General features: G+C 35.4%; 1 protein-coding gene across 1 annotated transcript in view; it reads left to right on the top strand.

Moving 5' to 3' along the window:
• COL22A1 (collagen type XXII alpha 1 chain) overlaps positions 1-22,638 on the top strand; it is a 667,744-nt gene that overhangs the window by 390,111 nt on the left and 254,995 nt on the right. The window contains exons 18-22 of the mRNA XM_053715381.1: positions 11,929-11,982; positions 13,871-13,924; positions 13,999-14,043; positions 14,925-14,954; positions 16,252-16,305. Coding sequence (XP_053571356.1) covers positions 11,929-11,982; positions 13,871-13,924; positions 13,999-14,043; positions 14,925-14,954; positions 16,252-16,305 — 237 coding nt within the window. The remainder of the gene's footprint in view (positions 1-11,928; positions 11,983-13,870; positions 13,925-13,998; positions 14,044-14,924; positions 14,955-16,251; positions 16,306-22,638) is intronic.

Genomic DNA, 22,638 nt, shown 5'->3' with positions numbered 1-22,638 from the left:
CCGCCAGCTATATTAAATTAATTAACCCCTAATCTAATCCCCCTACACATCCGCCAGCTATATTAAATTAATTAACCCCTAATCCCCCTACACCGCCGCCACCTATATTAAATACATTAACCCCTAATTTAATCCCCCTACACCGCCGCCAGCTATATTAAATTAATAAACCCTTAATCTAATCCCCCTACACCGCCGCCAGCTATATTAAATACATTAATCCCTAATCTAATCCCCCTACACCGCCGCCAGCTATATTAAATACATTAACCCCTAATCTAATCCCCCTAAAAGTAATCACCTCTATTACCAGCCCTTAAAAGGGCCTTTTGCGTGACATTGCCCCAAAGTAACAGCTCTATTGCCAGCCCTTAAAAGGGCTTTTTGCGGGGCATGCCCCAAAGAAATCAGCTCTTTTACCAGCCCTTAAAAGGGCTTTCTGCAGGGCATTGTCACAAAGAAATCAGCTCTTTTGCATCTAATCTAAATCCCCCTACACCGCCGCCACCTATAATAAATGTATTACCCCCTAATCTAATCCCCCTACACCGCTGCCACCTATATTAAATAGATTAACCCCTAATCTAATTCCCCTACACCGCCTCCAGCTATATTAACTATATTAACCCTAATTATATTAGGGTTAATATAGTTTATATAGTTATTATATATAACTATATTAGCGCTAATTATATTAGGGTTAATATCGTTATTATATTATATATATATATATATTAAGTATAATAAACCTATCTAACTCTAACATCCCTAACTAAATTCTTATTAAAATAAATCTAATTAATATTAATATTATTAATTAAAATATTCCTATTTAAATCTAAATACTTACCTATAAAATAAACCCTAAGATAGCTACAATGTAATTAATAATTACATTGTAGCTATTTTAGAGTTTATATTTATTTTACAGGTAACTTGGTATTTATTTTAACTAGGTACAATAGCTATTAAATAGTTAATAACTATTTAATAGCTACCTAGTTAAAATAATTACCAATTTAACTGTAAAATCAATCCTAACCTAAGCTACAAATACACCTACACTATCAATAAATTAATTAAATCAATTAACTACAAGTACCTACAATTAAATAAACTAAACTAAATTACAAAAACAAACAAATACTAAATTACAAAAAATAAAAAAAGATTACAAGAATTTGAAGCTAATTACACCTATTCTAAGCCCCCTAATAAAATAATAAAGCCCCCAAAATAAAAAAAATTCCCTACCCTAATCTAAATGATAAAAGTTAACAGCTCTATTACCAGCCATTAAAAGGGCCTTTTGTGGGGCATCACCCAAAGAAATCAGCTATTTTGCCTGTAAAAAAAATAACACCGCCCCCCATTACAACCCACCATCCACATACCCCTATTCTAACCCACCCATTTCCCCCTTAAAAAAACCTAAGTCTAACCCCCAAGTGCTCCTTACCTGTCCTGAAGACCGGCGGAGAAGGTCCTGTTGCAGGCGGAGATGTCTTCTTCCAGGCGGCGACCTCTTCTTCTTCCAGGATCCAGCCGGCGCGGAGTGGAGGAGTTGAAGACCGATGACCGCGGAGCTGAAGACCTTCCATCTGGAACTGAAGACCGGCAATGCTGGAACTGAAGATCGGCGACGCTGGAACCGAAGACCTCTGGAACTGAAGACCGGAGCCGGAACGTGGAGGATCCTCTTCATACGATTGCCGCCGTACACTGAATAGGAATTCAAGGTACGCGATTAAAAATGGCGTCCCTTGAATTCCTATTGGTTGATTTGAGCCTTCAAATTCAAATCAGCCAATCGGATGCAAGCTACTTTAATTCTATTGGCTGATTTGAATAGCCAATAGAATAAGAGCTACTGTAATTCTATTGGCTGATTGCTCTTATTCTATTGGCTATTCAAATCAGCCAATAGAATTAAAGTAGCTCGCATCCAATTGGCTGATTTGAATTTGAAGGCTCAAATCAGCAAAAGGAATTCAAGGGACACCATTTTTAATCGCGTACCTTGAATTCCTATTCAGTGTACGGCGGCAATCGTATGAAGAGGATCCTCCACGTTCCGGCTCTGGTCTTCAGTTCCAGAGGTCTTCGGTTCCAGTGTCGCCGATCTTCAGTTCCAGCATCGCCGGTCTTCAGTTCCAGATGGACGGTCTTTAGCTCCGCGGTCATCGGTCTTCAACTCCTCCCCTCCGCGCCAGCTGGATCCTGGAAGAAGAAGAGGTCGCCGCCTGGAACAGGACCTTCTCCGCCGGTCTTCAGGACAGGTAAGGAGCACTTGGGGGTTATACTTAGGTTTTTTTAAGGGGGTATTGGGTGGGTTAGAATAGGGGTATGTGGGTGGTGGGTTGTAATGGGGGGGGTGTTTTTTTTACAGGCAAAAGAGCTGATTTATTTGGGGCATGCCCCACAAAAGGCCCTTTTAAGGGCTGGTAATAGAGCTGTTAACTTTTGTAATTTTGATTAGGGTAGGGAAATTTTTTTATTTTGGGGGGCTTTGTTATTTTATTAGTGGGCTTAGAATAGGTGTAATTAGCTTAAAATTCTTGTAATCTTTTTTTATTTTTTGTAATTTAGTGTTGGTTTTTTTTCTAATTTAGTTTAGTGTATTTAATTGTAGTTTAGTTTAGATATTTGTAGTTTATTTAATTTATTTGATAGTGTAGGTGTATTTGTAACTTAGGTTAGGATTTATTTTACAGGTAAATTGGTAATTATTTTAACTAGGTAGTTATTAAATAGTTATTAACTATTTAATAGCTATTGTTCCTAGTTAAAATACTAAGTTACCTGTAAAATAAATATAAACCCTAAAATAGCTACAAAGTAATTATTAATTACATTGTAGCTATCTTAGGATTTATTTTATAGGTAAGTATTTAGATTTAAATAGGAATAATTTAATTAATAATATTAATATTAATTAGATTTATTTTAATAAGAATTTAGTTAGGGATGTTAGAGTTAGATAGGGTTATAATACTTAATATATATAATATAATAACGATATTAACTATATTAACCCTAATATAATTAGGGTTAATATAGTTAATATATTAGTATAATAATTATATTAACTATATTAACCCTAATATAATTAGGGTTAATATAGTTAATATAGCTGGCGGTGGTGTAGGGGGATTAGATTAGGGGTTAATCTATTTAATATAGGTGGCGGCGTTGTAGGGGATTAGATTAGGGGTTAATCTATTTAATATAGGTGGTGGCGGTGTAGGGGCATTTAATATAGGTGGCGGCGGTGTAGGGGGATTAGATTAGGGGGTAATACATTTATTATAGGTGGCAGCGGTGTAGGGGGATTTAGATTAGATGCAAAAGAGCTCATTTATTTGTGACAATGCCCCGCAAAAAGCCCTTTTAAGGGCTGGTAAAAGAGCTGATTTCTTTGGGGCATGCCCCGCAAAAAGCCCTTTTAAGGGCTTGCAATATAGCTGTTACTTTGGGGCAATGTCACGCAAAAGGCCCTTTTAAGGGCTGGTAATAGAGGTGATTACTTTAGGAGGATTAGATTAGGGGTTAATGTATTTAATATAGCTGGCGGCGGTGTAGGGGGATTAAATTAGGGGTTAATTAATTTAATATAGCTGGCGGTGGTGTAGGGGGATTAAATTAGGGGTTAATAATAATTTTAATATAGCTGGCGGCGGGGTAGGAGCTCACATTAGGGGGTAGGTAATATAGATGGCGGCGGTGTAAGGGGCTCACATTAGGGGGTAGCTAATATAGATGGCAGCGGTGTAAGGGGCTCACATTAGGGGGTAGGTAATATAGATGGCGGCGGTGTAGGAGCTCACATAAGGGGGTAATATAGATAAAATAGGTAGCGGCGGTGTAGGGGGTTCACATTAGGGAGTAATATAGATAAAATAGGTAGCGGCGGTGTAGGCGGCTCACATTAGGGGGTAATATAGATAAAATAGGTAGCGGCGGTGTAGGGGGCTCACATTAGGGGGTAAAATAGATAATGTAGGTGGCGGCGGGGTCCAGGAGCGGTGGTTTAGGGGTTAATAACTTTATTAGGTGCGGCGGGTCCGGGAGCAGCGGTTTAAGGGTTAATACATTTATTATTATTAGGAGAGTGAGGGGGGATAGCGGATAGAGGGTTAGACGTGTCGGGCTATGTTTAGGAGGCGTGTTGTAATTGTTTAAGTGTCAAGATTTAACTTTAGGTTTCAGATATTGTGAATTAGCTTAAAAACAACAATTTTAGATAGTTAGTGTCCTAAACAAAATCAAAAATGATATTTTTTTCTTCATTAACAAATAAATGACACTGATCATGCCAGAAACTTTTTTTTTAATAAGACCATTGAAACTGTAAATAAATAGCCGCCAACTATTCCATTAAAAAAATGAATAGAGAAATAATTCCATCAGTAGCAAGAAAACCAATTGTTAGTGGTGAAAGGATTCTGGTAATTCAGATGTCAGAAAATGCTTCTTGATGTTTGGACTTCAATCACATTTTCAGTGATCTGAAAGACACCTCAAAGAAAGGTTGTAAGAATATTTGTGAGAATAGGAAAGCAGATGTCTTGAAGTTGTAATATATCTCCTTTTATTGTGCTATCACACATCAGTAGGGTCAGAAATTACTTTTTTGCTTTTTGTTGTTCTAAGAATAGAAGCTTAACATTGCTACATATTGCATTTCACAATCTAAATGGATACAGAAGTCTCACATTATAATCATGGCATAGATGACGTTCATACAAACGTACAACTTTTATCTAGCTTATTATCCTTGAAGGAAATTGGCATTTTTAAAATCCTGATCTGCCTTACTATCTCAAAAAGTATTTACAGCAGTGCCAGTCTGATGAAGAGGCAAAGCTTTGTATGGAAAACCAATATAAAAAAGCTAATATAGCAATGTAGGGGGAAATTACTTGAGTCTATATCTCAGTGACCCATCTTTCACTCTTACTGCTAAATGTATCATCTCTTAATAGTCAAACAGTTATTGCACCTTAGTTAATCTTGGTAAGTAGGACAATTTCTTATTTTTTTTATTTCCCGGGCTACACCTCAATACAGTTACACAGTATAGGAAAAAAGCTGTGACAGATATTTTTCTTTGTGCTTTTGTTTCAGGGTCACAGTAACACTGGTATCTATACCATATTTTGTGAGCGAGATATCATGATTGGCTAATCAAGTTTAAGTTAGAAAAAAAAAACTATAAATTGGATTGAGCAAAAGTAAAAATCTTCTTTCCTAGAAAGTGGAACTAGAAAGTGGAACATGAGGGATCTTGTTATTGTACAAAGAAGAAGTTAAAGACTGGCCAAGATAGTTATAGTAACAAAATAACAATATTAATTACAGTTTTTTATTTTGGTGGTTCAAGGGTAATTTAGAGCAATAATGTATACCAATTAGTTTTAAGGAGGCTATGTGTTGAGTATTGTGGTGGTGTAATATATTAAGGGTATTTTGTTGTTAGTAGATGGTGTTTTATTGGCAGTTATTAGGTAGGAGGGGACCCTTTAGATTTGGCGGTATTAACAGGGCCGAACTGGAAATAGAAAGCAGCCCTGGAAAAATTGGATGACCAGCCCTTTTTTCCATTAAGTCTGCAGAATGCACATGCCCCATTTTTCCCAAGAGGGTTACTGGAATACACCTATCCCATTATTTTTTCCAGCACTATATACGTTTGTAAAACAAATTAATTGCCAGATTGTTGTTATATGCACTCTATAGCCCAATTTAATCCATAATTGCCTTTTACAGTATGAAAATGATTATCAATAGTGTAAGATGCAGAAGATACTCAAAATCATGTGTCAATCTGTCACTTAACTAGACCTCAGAAACCTTTTAAAAGAGGACTACTTAAATGGTACATGGTCTAGTAAATAAAACTTACAAGGAAATACTTTGTGACCTTAATATGTATAGCTCAGAGGAGAAAAGAAAGGTGGTATAGTTTGTATTTCCACCCGGCACCAACCATTTAAACTGTAGCTAGTCATCCACAGCTACTGGGGCCCACTGGGAAATCTCCTGGTATCCTGATAGGCCAATCCAGCCTTGGGTATTAAAATTGCAGAATAGTCTAGTTTAAGGTTTAGCCTTTGTATATTTGTAAATAACATTCTAGTAGTTTTATTGGTTTAAATGATGTTATACTGATCCTCCCAAGTAAATACAATAGTTCAGTATTTGATAGATTTGTATTAAGTTGTTATGCTTATTATTGATTTGTATTATTGGATAGTTAATATATATATATATATATATATATATATATATATATATATATATATATATATATATACATACATACATACATACACATACATATATCTTTAGCAATGCATTTATTGTTTATTGTAGTTATGATATAATAACCAGGCCATAGAACAAGCTATTGAGCTGCTGTTCGTTCCTGGCAGACTGCTTCTCTTTCTGTTTTGCATATGTAAATATGACCCTGGGCATAGTCTCCCTAAGGTTAATGGGGAAATCAGACGTGGACTCCTTGCCCAATGTGCTTAAAGGGATATGGCTGCACCTCACTGATTAGGCCCAAAGAAGGTCAAAATGATCGTCTGGGGTTGCTGTTTTCCTTGTTCAGAGGAGAATTGTCTGGTATTTCGGAGGGGTGGACTGCCCATGTTGGCGGGATCAGACTGATATACGACAGGAATATTTTCCTCTGTGAAAAGCACAACTGGGCAGAAAAAAGCTACTCCCAGGTGGCAACCAGGCCATAGAACAAGCTATTGGGCTGCTGTTCATTCCTGGCAAACTTCTTCTCTTTCTGTTTTGCATATATAATCATATTTCATTATAGGAATGTATATTGTTTGGTATCTTACATATGCAGTGAGGACCCGTGCACCAGTATTAAAGCTTAGAGGGCTGGTGGTGCTGTGTATTGCATCAGTGAATACATAACTGTTGTCATTAGGGATGCACCAAAATTTCTGCCGCAGAAAGTTTCGGACGAAAATGGCATTTTTGGCTATTTCGTTTTTAGGTTTTTTTTGCCTGTTATTTTCGGTAAAATTATTGTGTAGCATCTTTCAAATTCGATGCTAGACTAGAGCTGCTGTTTAAGTTTATTACTTCACTTACTGTTCTGCATAGTTATCTAGGACTATACTTTATTTGGATAATTGGTAAAAAAAAAAAACTGTTAAATATGATTCTATTACATAGAACTAAATGAAGAATAATACAGTATATTGATATTTATAATTGTTTTAAGTAGGGAAGCACCAAAATTTTGCTCGCAGAAACATTTTGGCCGAAAATCGCATTATTTTTTGCCTGTTTTTTTTTTTATTGTGTAGCATATTATTGTTTTAAGATATTTTTGTCCAATTTTAGTGTGTTGCTTTCAATAAAAGTGTGGGCTTTTGTTATTGGCTCTAATTATGCAAAAAAAAAAAACTAAAAAAAAAATATGTGAAAATAATTTGAAAAAAATAAATTTTTGGTATCAGTTTTGGTTTTCGGCCAAGTGCATCTCGGATTTTTGGATTCAGTTTTGGTTCAGAATTTCCATTTCGGGGGATCACTAGTTGTCATACAAGCCACCGGTGACTCTCTGAAAAGGCTGGGTGTTTGAATACTGGTGCACAGCAGGCAGGGCTGGATTTACATCTCAGGTGCCTGTAGGCACAAAAACCTGAAGCGCCCCCCGCACCCCCCCTCCCCGCTCAAAAAAAAGTGAAAAAAGTGAGGACTTTTTTTTAAATATATTATTTAGGACAACTATCTAAAAAATTTAAGCAATAACAATTTTAGTGTAGACTGTCCCTTTAAGTAATAAAATATAAATTTCCCATTGTCCTCTCTAAGTATTGAATTTACAGACACATATAAGATAAGTAAGCAAGTGTGTGTACACAAAGGGATAACACAATGATCTATTACCTGATTTTATATATATATATATATATATATATATATATATACACACTCACACACACACACATATAGGTACACATACACACACATATACATACACACACATATAAAGACATACACACACACAAACATAAACATATACACATACATACACACACACAATAATTTCATGTGTACTAAATGTCCCTAATTCTTTTATTTGATGAACGTTTAAATGGCAAGTGATAGAGAGTGGCAAAAAGCATTGCAAGGATTTAAAAGAGATGAACAAAGCTAATTACACGAATGCAGCCATGTGAACATGTATTTTACATGATATCTAGTTTCTAAAAGAGTTAATAAATTAACAGTGAAGTTACTGAGATTATAGTGACAGCTCATTTGGACTATCATAACTCTGAGTTAACTTGGAGACAAATACATTTGTAAAGGGGACAATTTATTTAAGTATTTATAATTCAGAATTTGATCAAACATCATAGAGACAGAATATACAGACATATCTAAAGATATTAAACTATAGTAAAACTACATGTATTCTTAAGTTAACTCATCTCTCTTCAAAACAGAGGTGGAAAAAATCAGTGCATAATTATCAGAACTGCAGGGCTGTGAAGTCCACACATTACTTTTGTATCTGGATTATGGATCAGTGCTGCTTCAAATGAAGCCAAACCAGGAACCCCAATAAAAATAATGGAGCCCAGTAAACATCAAAAGGAAGCAAAACTGCTCTGAGTGACAGCTAACAGAAATGCCTATTACTTTATTAATACTAGGCCCTTCTTTTTTGTCTTCTTTTTTTTCATAATAGCAGGAAGTTAATTAACAACATAATGCGTCACAGACAGTCTAGTCAGTCTGATAATAACTTTTTACTGTGTAAGTGTTAAAGTTAGTGCGCTTGGCCTTGGTCACTCTGACTCACTTTCACAGACTAGTCACACTCACTTATATGCTGTAGACAGGCTGAGCCATCTCAGGACCCAGGGCAGGCGACAGTCTCCGCTCCGACAGCGTCAGAAGATGGACCAAAGAGGAGCAACCAAAACTTCAGCCAGCCCAGGCCAGCAGCAATGAACACACACGTCAGCTCACTACCTTCCCGCCTAGTACTCTGACTCTGAGAGGCAGAGGGCGGCAGCCGGCATCACGTGATGGTCGGACGTGGGCGTGACGTCGCCCGGCGAGCCCCAAAAGAAATTAGTGGCTAATCTGCGATGGTGCGCATGCGCGGCGCCGACCACTGCAGACATAGAGCAGCTGCCAGCACACTCACCTGGTCCCGGGGACTGGAGTCTGAGACGACTTGTCAGTCACTCAGTCACTTCACTTGTGCAGGCTGTACACTGCCGACTGGAGCAAGGATGGACTCTGGAGTCAGGGGTGGACCATGGGAGCGAGGGCGGAGTCAGGGGTGGGAGGGAGTCAGCCTAGGAGGACGCGAGGAGACTGCAGTGCGTGCTACTGCTACTTGCTAAAGTTGTTGCTTGCTAGTCTCCTAGTTCTGCTCACTGTGACATCCACATCTGTTCTGATAAAGTTGATAAGCACTAGCCCCTGCCTACTGTACAAATTAAACAGAAAGTAACAAAGCACTCATTCACAGGCTCAACAAAATCAGGGGAAAAAAAAGTTAAATTTTTTTTTTTAGGAAAAAAAAATTAATTTTTTTTTTTAAAAAAAATACACTGACTCTGTGGCGCCCCCTGCTGCAATGCACCTGTAGGCACATGCCTACTGTGCCTAATGGCAAAACCGGCCCTGTGCACAGGCCCTCACAACATATGTGGGTATGTAACTTTTGATAGAAACATTTTTTCTAGTGGAAGTATATTGCAAAAAAATGTTTCTATTTAACCCTTTTACCCAATATGACGTATATATATATATATATATATATATATATATGTCATGCGGTACAATGCCCATCGTACCACATAACTTATAAATAAGCTGAAGTTTTAGGAAGCTCCAGCAGTCTTGGCTGTAAAGTGACAGCCGAGACTGCTGTTCCTGAGCTGCAGGCAATTTGCCCTTGTGTGGTAGCAAAGCAGGATTGGTTCTTCTTTATCATATGAGTGCAGATTGCCATATCATTACAGATAGTGACACGGTTTGTGTCAATTTCTGTAGCAAAGTTTGTGAAAAGTTAATGATTTTTTTTAATATGCTCACACTTGGCAGCAAAACAGTGGCATGAAATATACCAAAATGGGACTAGCTCAATACCTTTGGCTGTCTACTAAAAATATATAGCTTTGACAGGTAAATAAAAAATAAAAAAAGGCTCTATTTCTGTTTAAATGGAGTGATAGCAAAAATGCTAAATATTATTTTGTATTTTAGTTTTTTCTCCGGAATTCCCTGTAGTGAAGGAGTTAAAATTGAAATGCACCCCTGCGCACTTTAATTGTCACCCTTCTATTCATTTAATCAGCTGCACATGGGTACCTTGCTCACAGGAATGTTTTCCAGTCTTAGCGTTACAAACATCTATATACCAGGTTGTTTAGGTTATCACAAAGCAAATCCTGCTACATTCACAAATGTTTGTATGTGATCAAAATAGATTTTTGGAGATAGTATGATGGAATTTAATAGTTTAGCATTTAAAGGGACAGAACACCCCAACATTTTCTTTCAGGATTTGGATAGAACATACCTTTTTAAACAAATTTTCAATTTACTTAAATTATCAAATTTGCTTCCTTCTTTTGTTATCCTTTGCTGAAGGAACAACACTGCACTACTAGCTGAATGCATCTAGTTAGCCAATCGCAAGAGACAAATGTTTGCAGGCACCAATCAATAGCTAGCTCCCACTAGTGTAGAATATGTGCGTATTCTTTTCAACAACGGATACCAAGAGAACAAAGCACTTTTGAAAATAGAAGTAAATTTAAAAGTGTCTTAAAATGACCTGATCTATCTGAATCATGCAAGTTTAATTTTAACTTTCCTATCCCTTTAAATTGTTCAATGGGACTTAGTTATCAAGTTTATATTTTTACATAATGTGCTTTAGCACCAAGCAACAATACCCAGTCTGTTTAAAATATATAAATACATCGCACTCACAGTAACTCCTGATACCTCTATATCCGAATCACCTGGCATTCATTTGGCTAATTGTGGATCCCAGAATAAAAATTATAATATATTCATTTAATTTATTCTTAGTTTAGTCTACATTTATTATGCTTTCATTACTTTTTAGAATTTTATTTACTTTATACTTTACTTTTATTTATTAAAGAGACAGTAAACATTGTTTTTTGTTAATTAATTTTATTTTTGCATTAATTTGAGCTTCCAATGAATCAACAGAATCTTGACTTGTTATTTCCGTTGGGTATTTTTACCCCATAATGCCGTTTTAAAATTTTCTTTCTTTGGGTGATAAAGCCAAGGAGCTTTCTAAATGACAATAAGGATATAGTATGCTCTAAAAATTCTGCAACGGAAGTGTTAGTACAGCAAATATATTTTACTCTTAAATATTTTTACACTTGCATGAAAATATCATTTGAGCAGGAGCTAAATATATTTTATTCTGCTTAAAAAAATCTATATTTCTCATGTGTGTAAGATCATAAGCACCTGCACAATTTAACATCCCTTCTAGTAAAAATAAAAGTCAAATTGTGCAATTCATCCAGCAGCAATACTCACAAGTTAGAGCTTCAAGGAGTCACTACAAAACTCCCCAACAATAGTAAAAAAATGTAAAATGAAACTCTCCAACATGCCAAAGTTTCAATGCTTTATTTTAGAGAGTGCAGAGTCAAACAACTCTGCACTCTCTAAAATAAAGCATTGAAACTTTGGCATGTTGGAGAGTTTCATTTTACATTTTTTTAGTAAAAATAAAAGTCCCTTCATGAAAGAGATTGTGAAATATGGTTACCATACTTTATAAAAGCAATAAGGTTATTGTGATAATTGAAATAAAAAGCATATACATTTGACTTGTAGCAATAATGATAATAATAATAATATTATCCCCAGGGTGAACGAGGTCTAGATGGATTTCCTGGAAAACCTGGATTAGAGGGGCAAGACGTAAGTTATAAAATATTTATGATTAGCATTAGAACAGTGTTTCCTACATCAGGGATGGTGGGCAGCAAAGCTGGGAATTTTTAAGCAAATAAATGCACAATTCATGCAGGTAAAATTGTTCTACCAAGGACTGCTGACTAAACTCCAAGTAAATCTCACCCAATCTCCACCTCATGTGATTTTAGTCAATTATTTGTGAGGTTACATGAATTAACTGAATACATATAAAAAATGATTATTTGCACACATGACATTACATTAGACAGCTGTTAAATTAGAAAATGAGAAAAAAGATCACATAGAAAGTAAAATACATTTTATTAACTTAAAGGGGCATAATACTCATATGCTAAATCACTTAAAAGTGATGCAGTATAACTGTAAAATACTGATAAGAAAATATCACCTGAGCAACTCTATGTAAAAAAAGGAATATATTTTACCTCAAAATATACTTATACTTAAGCTGCTGTCCAGCTGTAAGTTGAAAAAAAAAAAAAACAATAGCCAATCAGCATCAGGAGTGCAGCGGTAATGCTTTACCTTTGCTGTGATCTCATGAGATTTCAGTTAAATCTCATGAGATTTCATAGAACCTACTTAAACTGAATATGAAAATAACATGACTGTGCTTGCACATGCCAGATGCACACTCCCTTGCAAGTCCTGGGACAAGCATCCTGACTGGCTACTTAAAGTCTCTTTACAGTGGGGTTTGAATATTTTTTGAGGTAAAATAGCTTCCTTTTTTACATAGCTCAGGTGATATTTTCTAGTCAGCTTTTTACAGCTTTGCTGTATCACTTTCATGTGCTTCAACATTTGGGTATCATGTCCCTTTAATGACTGCAGACTTAGGATATATGTCAGTAAAGTTAGGGGGTTAATGAAGTTGAATAAATAAGGATATCTTATGCAAAGAGGCATATCTTAAAGAAAAAATCTTACTAACATTCTTTCCCAAAACAGTGGTAAAGTAGACTTAAAGCAAAAGATTTTTAGCCAAAAAGAGGGCTCTGTCATGTGTATCCCCAGAAATATTTACAGATGGGGCAGGAAAAAAAGGATAGAACATAACTAATATGTCTGGAAAATAATATTAGATTAGACAAACAAATCAATATAGTTTAACACCTAATCCCATTTGTAAATCGGAAAGTATCTAGTTAGATAAGTGTTTGACATTTTTACATTTCCCTATATGATATTTAGAGGGTCATGTGACCCATCATTACTAAAAAGAGTGTACTCATTGTACTGTAGCTTCTCAGCTTTATATAGATATAAAGTGTTTTGACATTTCCTAGATCAATTCATTTTTCAATTACATTTTCACAATTTCCTCACCAACTATTGGATATATAGAGGGTGCTGTTTCCCCTTATTTTAAATAAAAACATATTCTCTTTTAAAAGAGACAATGTTTTAGAAAATTCTACCTTATATTATGCTAAAACTCATAAATTACAGTTTAAGAAATTGCGCTGGCCACGTCTAATCAAGAGATTTAAGTGAGTCACTTTTTAAGTAACTTTAAGCAGTGATTTATTTTTAGATGAGACACAGCCACAAATTCAGAGCCCCTTATCTAGTGGCTACAGGTTACACAATTCCCATTTTCACATTAACCATATGATAACCATAGCGCTCACTCTTCTCTTTTAGATGAGAGGGTGATATACCTCTCGATGATTTGTGGGGGCTCAGTTATATTCTCTTTCCATAGGAATAACAGTGATAGTTAACAAAAAAAATACCATCCCCCCCCCCAAATAATCCCACAAAGGTTGTCTAATTCAATAGAAAATCAAATAGGGTCTGTACATTTGTCTTTGTGTTTACAAATTTTTATTCAAGAAATCTGTAATATTGTATCCATTTTTTTCAGGGTCCTAAAGGCAGCACAGGACTGCCAGGTCTTCAAGGATTTAAAGGAGAAAGAGTAAGTGGAAAAAATGAATAATAAATAAATAGATACATAAGCTTCCCTTTATTTATTTTTTCATATCTTTGTAGGGTGACCAAGGAGAAGCTGGACCTCCAGGAAAACCAGGCAATGTTGTAAGGAATTGAATGCAGAGATTAAGTCTGTGGTTTGGGCAGGGTGGCATATAACCTTTTCCTATGTCTTAGGCAACTTTGTGGCTGCATTACTTTTGTGACATGAGTAAAATATGGTCACATCAATCTTGCTTGTTTGGATATATAGCAGCTGAAAATGCCTTGGGAAAAAGGGCAAATTCTCATCAACCCGTTACATTCCAGAGGGCATTGTGTGGTTTAATTTCTTGCATCCAAGGAGTTAATTTGGATTCCAAATATGACACTAAACCCAAACATAACTTTAACCCCAACTTTTACTCTAATCCTAACATCATTCTCTAACCCATAACTGAATCCTAAACCCAACCAGTGCTATAAACTTAATCCCAATCTCTAACCTGAGCCCCAATTTTTATTATAATCTTAATTCCAATCCCTAACCCAGACTTCAACCCTTACACAAACTGTTACTCTAATTTCAACCTTTATTCCAACCATAATCCAAATCCCTTACTGCAACTCAATCTAAATTTAACCCAATTGATAACCCAAGCCATAACTCTAATCCTAAACCACAATTCCTCACCCTAACTCCAACCCTTACTAACCCTTAACATAACCCCAACCTTTAAACCCAAACCTAAACCCTAACCTGAACCTTAAACCATTAGTCTAAAATTAACACAAATCCCTAATTCTCAGTTATGAGACCAAGATTGTCCACCACAACAGTCTTGGATATGTACATCATGGGCAGTAACATCTTGGAATACACCAGATGTGCAGATCATCTTTGATATCCTAGTTTCTGATCTCATGACTGTTGTCGTTTGTGGTAATATAACCTACAACCTCCACATTCTAATTGAACCTCCTTTTAAATTATTAATTTGTTTTAGGTACAAATGGAAGGGCTGAAAGGAGAACAAGTAAGAGTTTCAAATTATTATTATTATTATTATTATTATTATTATTATTATTATTTCACAGATTATATTTTTTAAACATACAGAAATTGTATCTTAGAAAACATAGTTTTAAGCCATTAATCAGTAGCAGATCTAGGGGGGAATATAAAATATGCTAGGAAGTTGGACCTCACTACTTTACAATATTGGGGAAATAAATAAAACTAATAGGAATTTGAAAATAAAATGTGGAAACCAATCATATCATTATTTTACTATTAGTGGCAGTATTAGAATTAAAGTATTATATTATTGTCTTAAACACAATATTTTTCATTTTATCCAAGCAAAAAAAGTATTATTTTTTTTAAAGCAAACATAAATACTTTTTTCTTAATACAAAAATACCGAGTGGCAAACAAGTAAACAAATATGACTATTACTTTTCACTTTGCAATAGTTAAAGGGACATTAAACACTAAATAAATGCTAGATAGGATGATGCATGTAGATGTATTTTTTAAATTAGTTGCTAAAATATTGACAAAATAAGTGTAAAGTTTTAGGAGTAGATTTATTAAATGTCGGGCGGACATGATCCGCTTTGGCAAATCATGTCCGCCCGACATCGATAAATGCCAACAGCATACACTGTGGGCATTTATCATTGCACAAGCATTGCTGGTGAAGTGCTTGTGCAATGCCGTCCACTGCACATCATCTAGCAGGGGGTGTCAATCATCCCGATCGTATCCAATCGGGATAATTGCTGTCCGCCTCCTCAGAGGTGGCGGATGAGTTAAGGTCGGAGCAGCAGTCTTACGACCGCTGCTTCTTAACTTAAGTTTTAGGTGGACCTGAAACTTTGGGGGGTAGATTGCAGCATCTGCTGCTTGATAAATCTACCCCTTAGTGTCTATAAAACAATGGGAGCTGCCATGTTGTAACTTAAGTAACCTTCTCTGCTGTGGCCAATAAGGGACACTAGAGTGTGCAGCCAATGGCTGTATGGAACACAACAGTGTTCAGCACTTCTATTTCTAACAGGAACTGAAAAACACTCAATTTCAGAATCAAATTAAAGGAAAAGGGGGCAAAATAAATAACAAAAGTATATTGTAGATTTTTTTATTTATTTATACAGTTTATCATTTTATGTTACCATCTCAAACTGTTTAATGTCCCTTTAATGCTAGAATGGACATTGTGTTGCATATTAGATTTATGCGTTACTACAATCAATATAGTAGTTGTGTGTCAACAAGGCATAATTTACTGTGTATGTTGTGACCAACTTTTTTTTAATTATGTTTTTTAGGGGATTCCTGGTCCACGTGGCCCACAAGGTCCCACTGGACCTCCCGGACTTCCTGTAAGTTTCTTATTAATAATGGTTTTGATGTTATACTCTAGACGCATTGGCTTATTATAGCATATATTATATTGTAACCATTTCAAGGCAATACCATTGAAAAGAAACCACACAGACAGAATGAATGTTAATTCTTAGCACTTTAGTACCACACCGTTCAGTTACATTTTGACAAATTCACTCACACGTCTGTACATATGCACGCAGTCTTGCTACAGTGCTGAGAAACAGGAGAGTCACTTGAAATGTGTTTGTTGTGTTTAGAGAAAAAATATGTTATTTTGCTATCAAAATATATGTGTCACTTTAAAGCACAGCATTTGTGGAATCAGGAAAATGTCACTATTTCCTATGTTAACATATGTATGTCAACATGTTTGACCCATTTAACTTTCAGTCTCCCAGTAAGGTATCAAGTGTGATCACTGGTCAGCAAGTGCATACAATCCAGAGCTGTGCAGGGAAAAATTAAAGAGACATTTTATCCTAAATTTTTCTCCTCTTTGATTTGTTCCCAACAATCCATTTTACTTGCTGGGGTGTATTAAATTGTTTATAAAAAGTTACTTCATCTTTGTATCATCATTTGAAATTGCTGATTTTGCCCGTGGTATCCCTACCTATACTGAAAATTTCTAGGCTATACAGAAACTGTGTAAACCTAGCCAGCATAATAAATTACACTCCCAGTTGGAGGTAGGAAAAATAAGCAATAAAATGTTAATTTTCAAATGTTCTCTTCAAGTATTGGGGTTTGGTATTCATACAGAAATAAGATAAGAAAAGCATTTGTGTGTACATACAGTGATAACATAATATTTTTCCTTTAGGCTCAACCCATTTTGATGGTTTGTGGTGTCAAATAAAAAAAACATCTATTTCATTTGCAAAATTAAACCTAAAGAAGCAGTTTTTCATATATTTTATACTCTGCAGCTGGTAACACTACAAGTAATTGGAAACACATTAAAGGGACAGTCTACACCAGAATTTTTATTGTTTTAAAAGATAGATAATCCCTTTATTATTACCCATTTCCCAGTTCTGCATAACCAACACAGTTATAATAATATACTTTTAACCTCTGTAATTATCTTGTATCTAAGCCTCTGCAAACTGCCCCTTTTTTCAGTTCTTTTGACAGACTTGCAGTCTAGCCAATCAGTGCCTGCTCCCAGTTAACTTCTCGTGCACAAGCACAGTGTTATCTATATGAAATACGTGAACTAACACCCTCTAGTGGTGAAAAACTGTTAAAATGCAATCTGAAAGAGGTGGGCTTCAAGGTCTAAGAAATTAGCATATGAACCTCCTCGGTTAAGCTTTCAACTAAGAATACCAAGAGAACAAAGCAAAATTGGTGATAAAAGTAAATTGGAAAATTGTTTAAAATTACATGCTCTATCTGAACCATGAAAGTTTATTTTGGCCTAGACTGTCCCTTTAAGGGAAATCAATATTACAGTATACTTACTGCCCCTTTAAGAAGCTGGCAACAATTAGTGCCACTATATAATGATGGCACTTTCCTTCCCTTTGTGGCTTCTAAACTTGGTCTAAACTCACTGGCACCATACATTTTGACAATCAAATCTTTACTGTTGTTTATTTAATGGGACAGTAAATCCAAATGAATCTTTCATGATGCAGATAGAGCACGCAACTCTAGACAACCCTCCAATGTACTCTTACTACTAATGTGCTTTGTTCACTTGATATCCTTTGTTAAAGAATAAATCTAGCAAAGCACTACTGGAAGCTGGCTGGTGATTGGTGGCTGTATGCTTATGCCTCTTTTTATTGGTTCATCAGATCGATTCCAATACTACTTTGCTGCTCCTTATTCTACACTTTAATTGAGAATACCAAGAAAACAAAGCAAATTGTGTAATAGAAATAAATTGGAAAGTTGTTTAAAATTGCATGTTGTGTCAGAATCATTAACATTTAATTTTGACTTTATTGTCACTTTATAAATACATTTTACTCAAGAATTTTCTGCCATCTGTATGGAAAATGAACAGGGAATCAAGTTTATTTATTTTTGGTGTTAAAAGTCAAAGTAACACACACGTGTGTATATATATATATATTTATTAATTTTTCAAATTGAAACTGACACATCTATGTCGGTTATGTACTCCCTACTAATGCTTATTGGCTGGTGCAAACAGCTGGTTAATATATATTTGTTGATAGGTACTTTTTGCTAATTATTACTTATAGTCAGAACCTTCTAGCCAATGAGCAAAAGTTGGAAAATCACAATCAATACCTGGCATATTATTTATACAGGTAGCCCTCAGTTTACGCCGGGGTTAGGTTCCGGAAGGAATGGTTGTAAATCGAAACCGTTGTAAATTGAAACCCAGTTTATAATGTAAGTCAATAGGAAGTGAGGGAGTTAGGTTCCAGGCCCCTCTCAAAATTGTCATAAGTAACACCTAATACATTATTTTTAAAGCTTTGAAATTAAGACTTTAAATGCTCAACAGCATTATAAACCTAATAAAATAATCACAGAACACAGAATATATAATTAAACTAAGTTAAATGAACAAAAAAATTTGCTAAACAGCATTATAAACCTAATAAAATAATCACACAACACAGACTTCACTTGCATTTTTCTGCAAAGTTATTTCTATGCATTCCAATCTGGACTGATTTATAGACAGGAAGATCTTGTTCCTTTGAAATCTGCTCGATAGCTCAGGTCTGGTTAAATTGATTAATCTCAGCTTGCTTGACTTTGCTGCAACACAAGCGGACAGCTCCACCTACTGGCTATTTTAATGAATGCACTGCTTCTCAATGCTTTTCAATAGCAGTCACATGACTGGAAAAAAAGGTTGTAATTCTGAAACGGTGTAAATTGAACCGTTTTAAACTGAGGGCCACCTGTATTTACAATTTTGGCAAAAAAAGGCTACATGTTTAAATATTCCTCTTCATATGGGTGACAGAAATATTTTGAGTACAGTGTGCCGTTAAAGGGACATTAAACCCCACATTTGTCTTTCATGACTCAGATAGACAATACAAGTTCAAACAACTTTCCAATTGACTTCTATTATCTATTTTTCTTAATTCTATTAGTATTCTTTGTTGAAGAAGCAGCAGCAATGCACTGCTGGAAGCAAGCTGAATGCATTGAATGAGCAAATAACATGAGGTATATACTGTATGTGCAGCCACCAATTAGCAGCTCCCGAGTCTGCCTTGGTATGTTTTTCAACAAAGGATATACATAGAAAAAAAACAAGCTAGACAACAGAAGTAAATTGGAAATAAAAAAATAATAAAAAAATAATATTCCCATTGTTATTTATTCTTTCATGCAAATCTTTCCTGAGAAGAAATTCTAAAGTTTGAATATGGAATGTTTTTATAGATTTAAATTAAACTCTGCTAGAATCCACTTTGAAATGTCAATTCAATATTAAAATGTTGCACTTGATATGGAAAAAAGTTAACAATTGCAAAAACTTTATTTAAAAAAGTCTGCAAACATTGAGCATTCATTTAGAAAGAATTAAAGGGCCATAATACCCAAATGTTTAAACACTTGAAAGTGATGCAGCATAGCTGTAAAAAGCTGACTAGAAAATATCACCTGAACATCTCTATGTAAAAAAGAAAGATATTTTACCTCAAAAGTTCATCAGTAGCTACATCCCATTGTAAAGGATTTCTAAGCAGCATATCAGTATGTCTGTCCCGGGACAGCTGAAAGGATGAGCCTCGTGCACTCTCATGTTATTTCCCTATTCAGTGTAACAATGAAATCTCATGAGAGTTAAGTCAAATCTCATGAGATCACAGTAAAATAGTTCATGACCTCAGCACTGCTGATGTTGATTGGCTGATTGGCTGATGTTCATTTCTTCATTTTTTATTTTTTTTAACCTGCAACTGGGAGCAGCTGAGTATAACTTTTTTTTCACAGAACTTACTCTGCTGAGCTGAGGAAATTGTGAAGTAAAATATCTTCTTTTTTTTCATAGAGTTGCTCAGGTGATATTTTCCTGTCAGCTTTTTACAGTTATACTGCATCAGTTTCAAGTGATTTAGCATATGAGTATTATGTCCCTTTAAGGTAGCCAACATTTGGTATACTTAAAAAAATAATAATTGCACTTCCCTAAATTAAAGTATCACCATTTTTTTTACTGATCCAACTAGTTTGGATAGTGCATTAATATTATGCTGATATGCTGTGACTTTATAGAGAAAAAAAAAAATTAGTTCAGCCATGAACGTCCACAGAAAAGATATTTTTGTAGTCACTATAACTACTATATGCTAAACTTAATTTATTTTTTTTCGGGGGGAGGGAGTTAATAAAATGAATATCTTAAGCAAGACTCCTCATTTATAAATGAAAATAGAAGGATCTTTTATTTATTATTTGGTGCTTTGTTTATTTGATTTGTTATTATACAGTTATAAAGACGAAAAACACAAAAGAACCAATATAATTTAATCTATACATATAAAGCCTAAAATGACTAACAGTACATTACCATAAATATGCAAAATAAACCTTCCTCTGTTTGTGCTAGTGCCAAACCTTTTAACAAACTATTTCATTATGTGAGTAGGAGGACTCTGCACTGAAATGGCTAGATTACGAGTGGCGCACAAATTTGTTCTCCTGCGAGTACTTTATCTGCTCTCAACTTTAAAACTCTCACGTATAAATACATATATACATACTGTATGTATAGAAATACATGCATATATGTTTATATACATACACATATATTTTTACATTTTCCTATGGATTCCTATGTATAATCACTTTTGGCCCATTCTTTCTCTCATCTGACATCTCATATATTTGAGCCCTTATAACTTTTAGTTGCAATTTTCTCTTGTTAAGAGTATCCAGTCCACGGATCATCCATTACTTGTGGGATATTCTCCTTCCCAACAGGAAGTTGCAAGAGGATCACCCACAGCAGAGCTGCTATATAGCTCCTCCCCTCACTGCCATAGCCAGTCATTCTCTTGCAACTCTCAACAAAGATGGAGGTAGTAAGAGGAGAGTGGTGTATTATAGTTAGTTTCTTTCTTCAATCAAAAGTTTGTTATTTTTAAATGGTACCGGAGCGTACTATTTTATCTCAGGCAGTATTTAGAAGAAGAATCTGCCTGCGGTTTCTATGATCTTAGAAGAAGTAACTAAGATCCACTGCCGTTCTCACATATTCTGAGGAGTGAGGTAACTTCAGAGGGGGAATGGCGTGCAGGTTTTCCTGCAATAAGGTATGTGCAGTTAACATTTTTCTAGGGATGGAATTTGCTAGAAAATGCTGCTGATACCGGATTAATGTAAGTTAAGCCTAAATGCAGTGATTTAATAGCGACTGGTATCAGGCTTATTAACAGAGATACATACTCTTATAAAAGTGCAATATAAAACGTTTGCTGGCATGTTAATCGTTTTTATATATGTTTGGTGATAAAACTTATTGGGGCCTAGTTTTTTTTTTCCACATGGCTGGCTGATTTTGCCTAGAAACAGTTTCCTGAGGCTTTCCACTGTTGTAATATGAGTGGGAGGGGCCTATTTTAGCGCTTTTTTGCGCAGAAAAAATTACAGACAGAGACATTCAGCTTCCCTCTGCTTGATACAGGACATCTCTGAAGGGCTCAAAAGGCTTCAAAAGTCGTGTTTGAGAAAGGTAACAGCCACAGTTGTGCTGTGGCAGTTGTTGTGACTGGTTTTAAAAACGTTTTTGTCATTTATTATTCCGTTTTGGTATTAAGGGGTTAATCATCCATTTGCAAGTGGGTGCAATGCTCTGCTAACTTGTTACATACACTGTAAAAATTTCGTTAGTGTAACTGCCTTTTTTCACTGTTATTTCAAATTTTGTCAAAATTTGTTTTTCTTAAAGGCGCAGTAACGTTTTTTTATATTGCTTGTTAACTTGGTTTAAAGTGTTTTCCAAGCTTGCTAGTCTCATTGCTAGTCTGTATAAACATGTTTGACACAGAGGAAACTACTTGTTCATTATGTTTAAAAGCCATGGTGGAGCCCCATAGGAGAATGTGTACTAAATGTATTGATTTCACCTTAAACAGTAAAGATCAGTCTTTATCTATAAAAGAATTGTCACCAGAGGGTTCTGTCGAGGGGGAAGTTATGCCGACTAACTCTCCCCACGTGTCGGACCCTTCGCCTCCCGCTCAAGGGACGCACGCTAATATGGCGCCAAGTACATCAGGGACGCCCATAGCGATTACTTTGCAGGACATGGCTGCAAACATGAATAATACCCTGTCAGAGGTATTAGCCAGATTGCCTGAATTAAGAGGCAAGCG

The sequence above is a fragment of the Bombina bombina genome, chromosome 5 (assembly GCF_027579735.1).
Source record: "Bombina bombina isolate aBomBom1 chromosome 5, aBomBom1.pri, whole genome shotgun sequence".
NCBI lineage: Eukaryota > Metazoa > Chordata > Amphibia > Anura > Bombinatoridae > Bombina > Bombina bombina.
The sequence above is the reverse complement of the archived record's forward strand: the minus strand, read 5'-3'. Positions and strand labels throughout refer to the sequence as shown.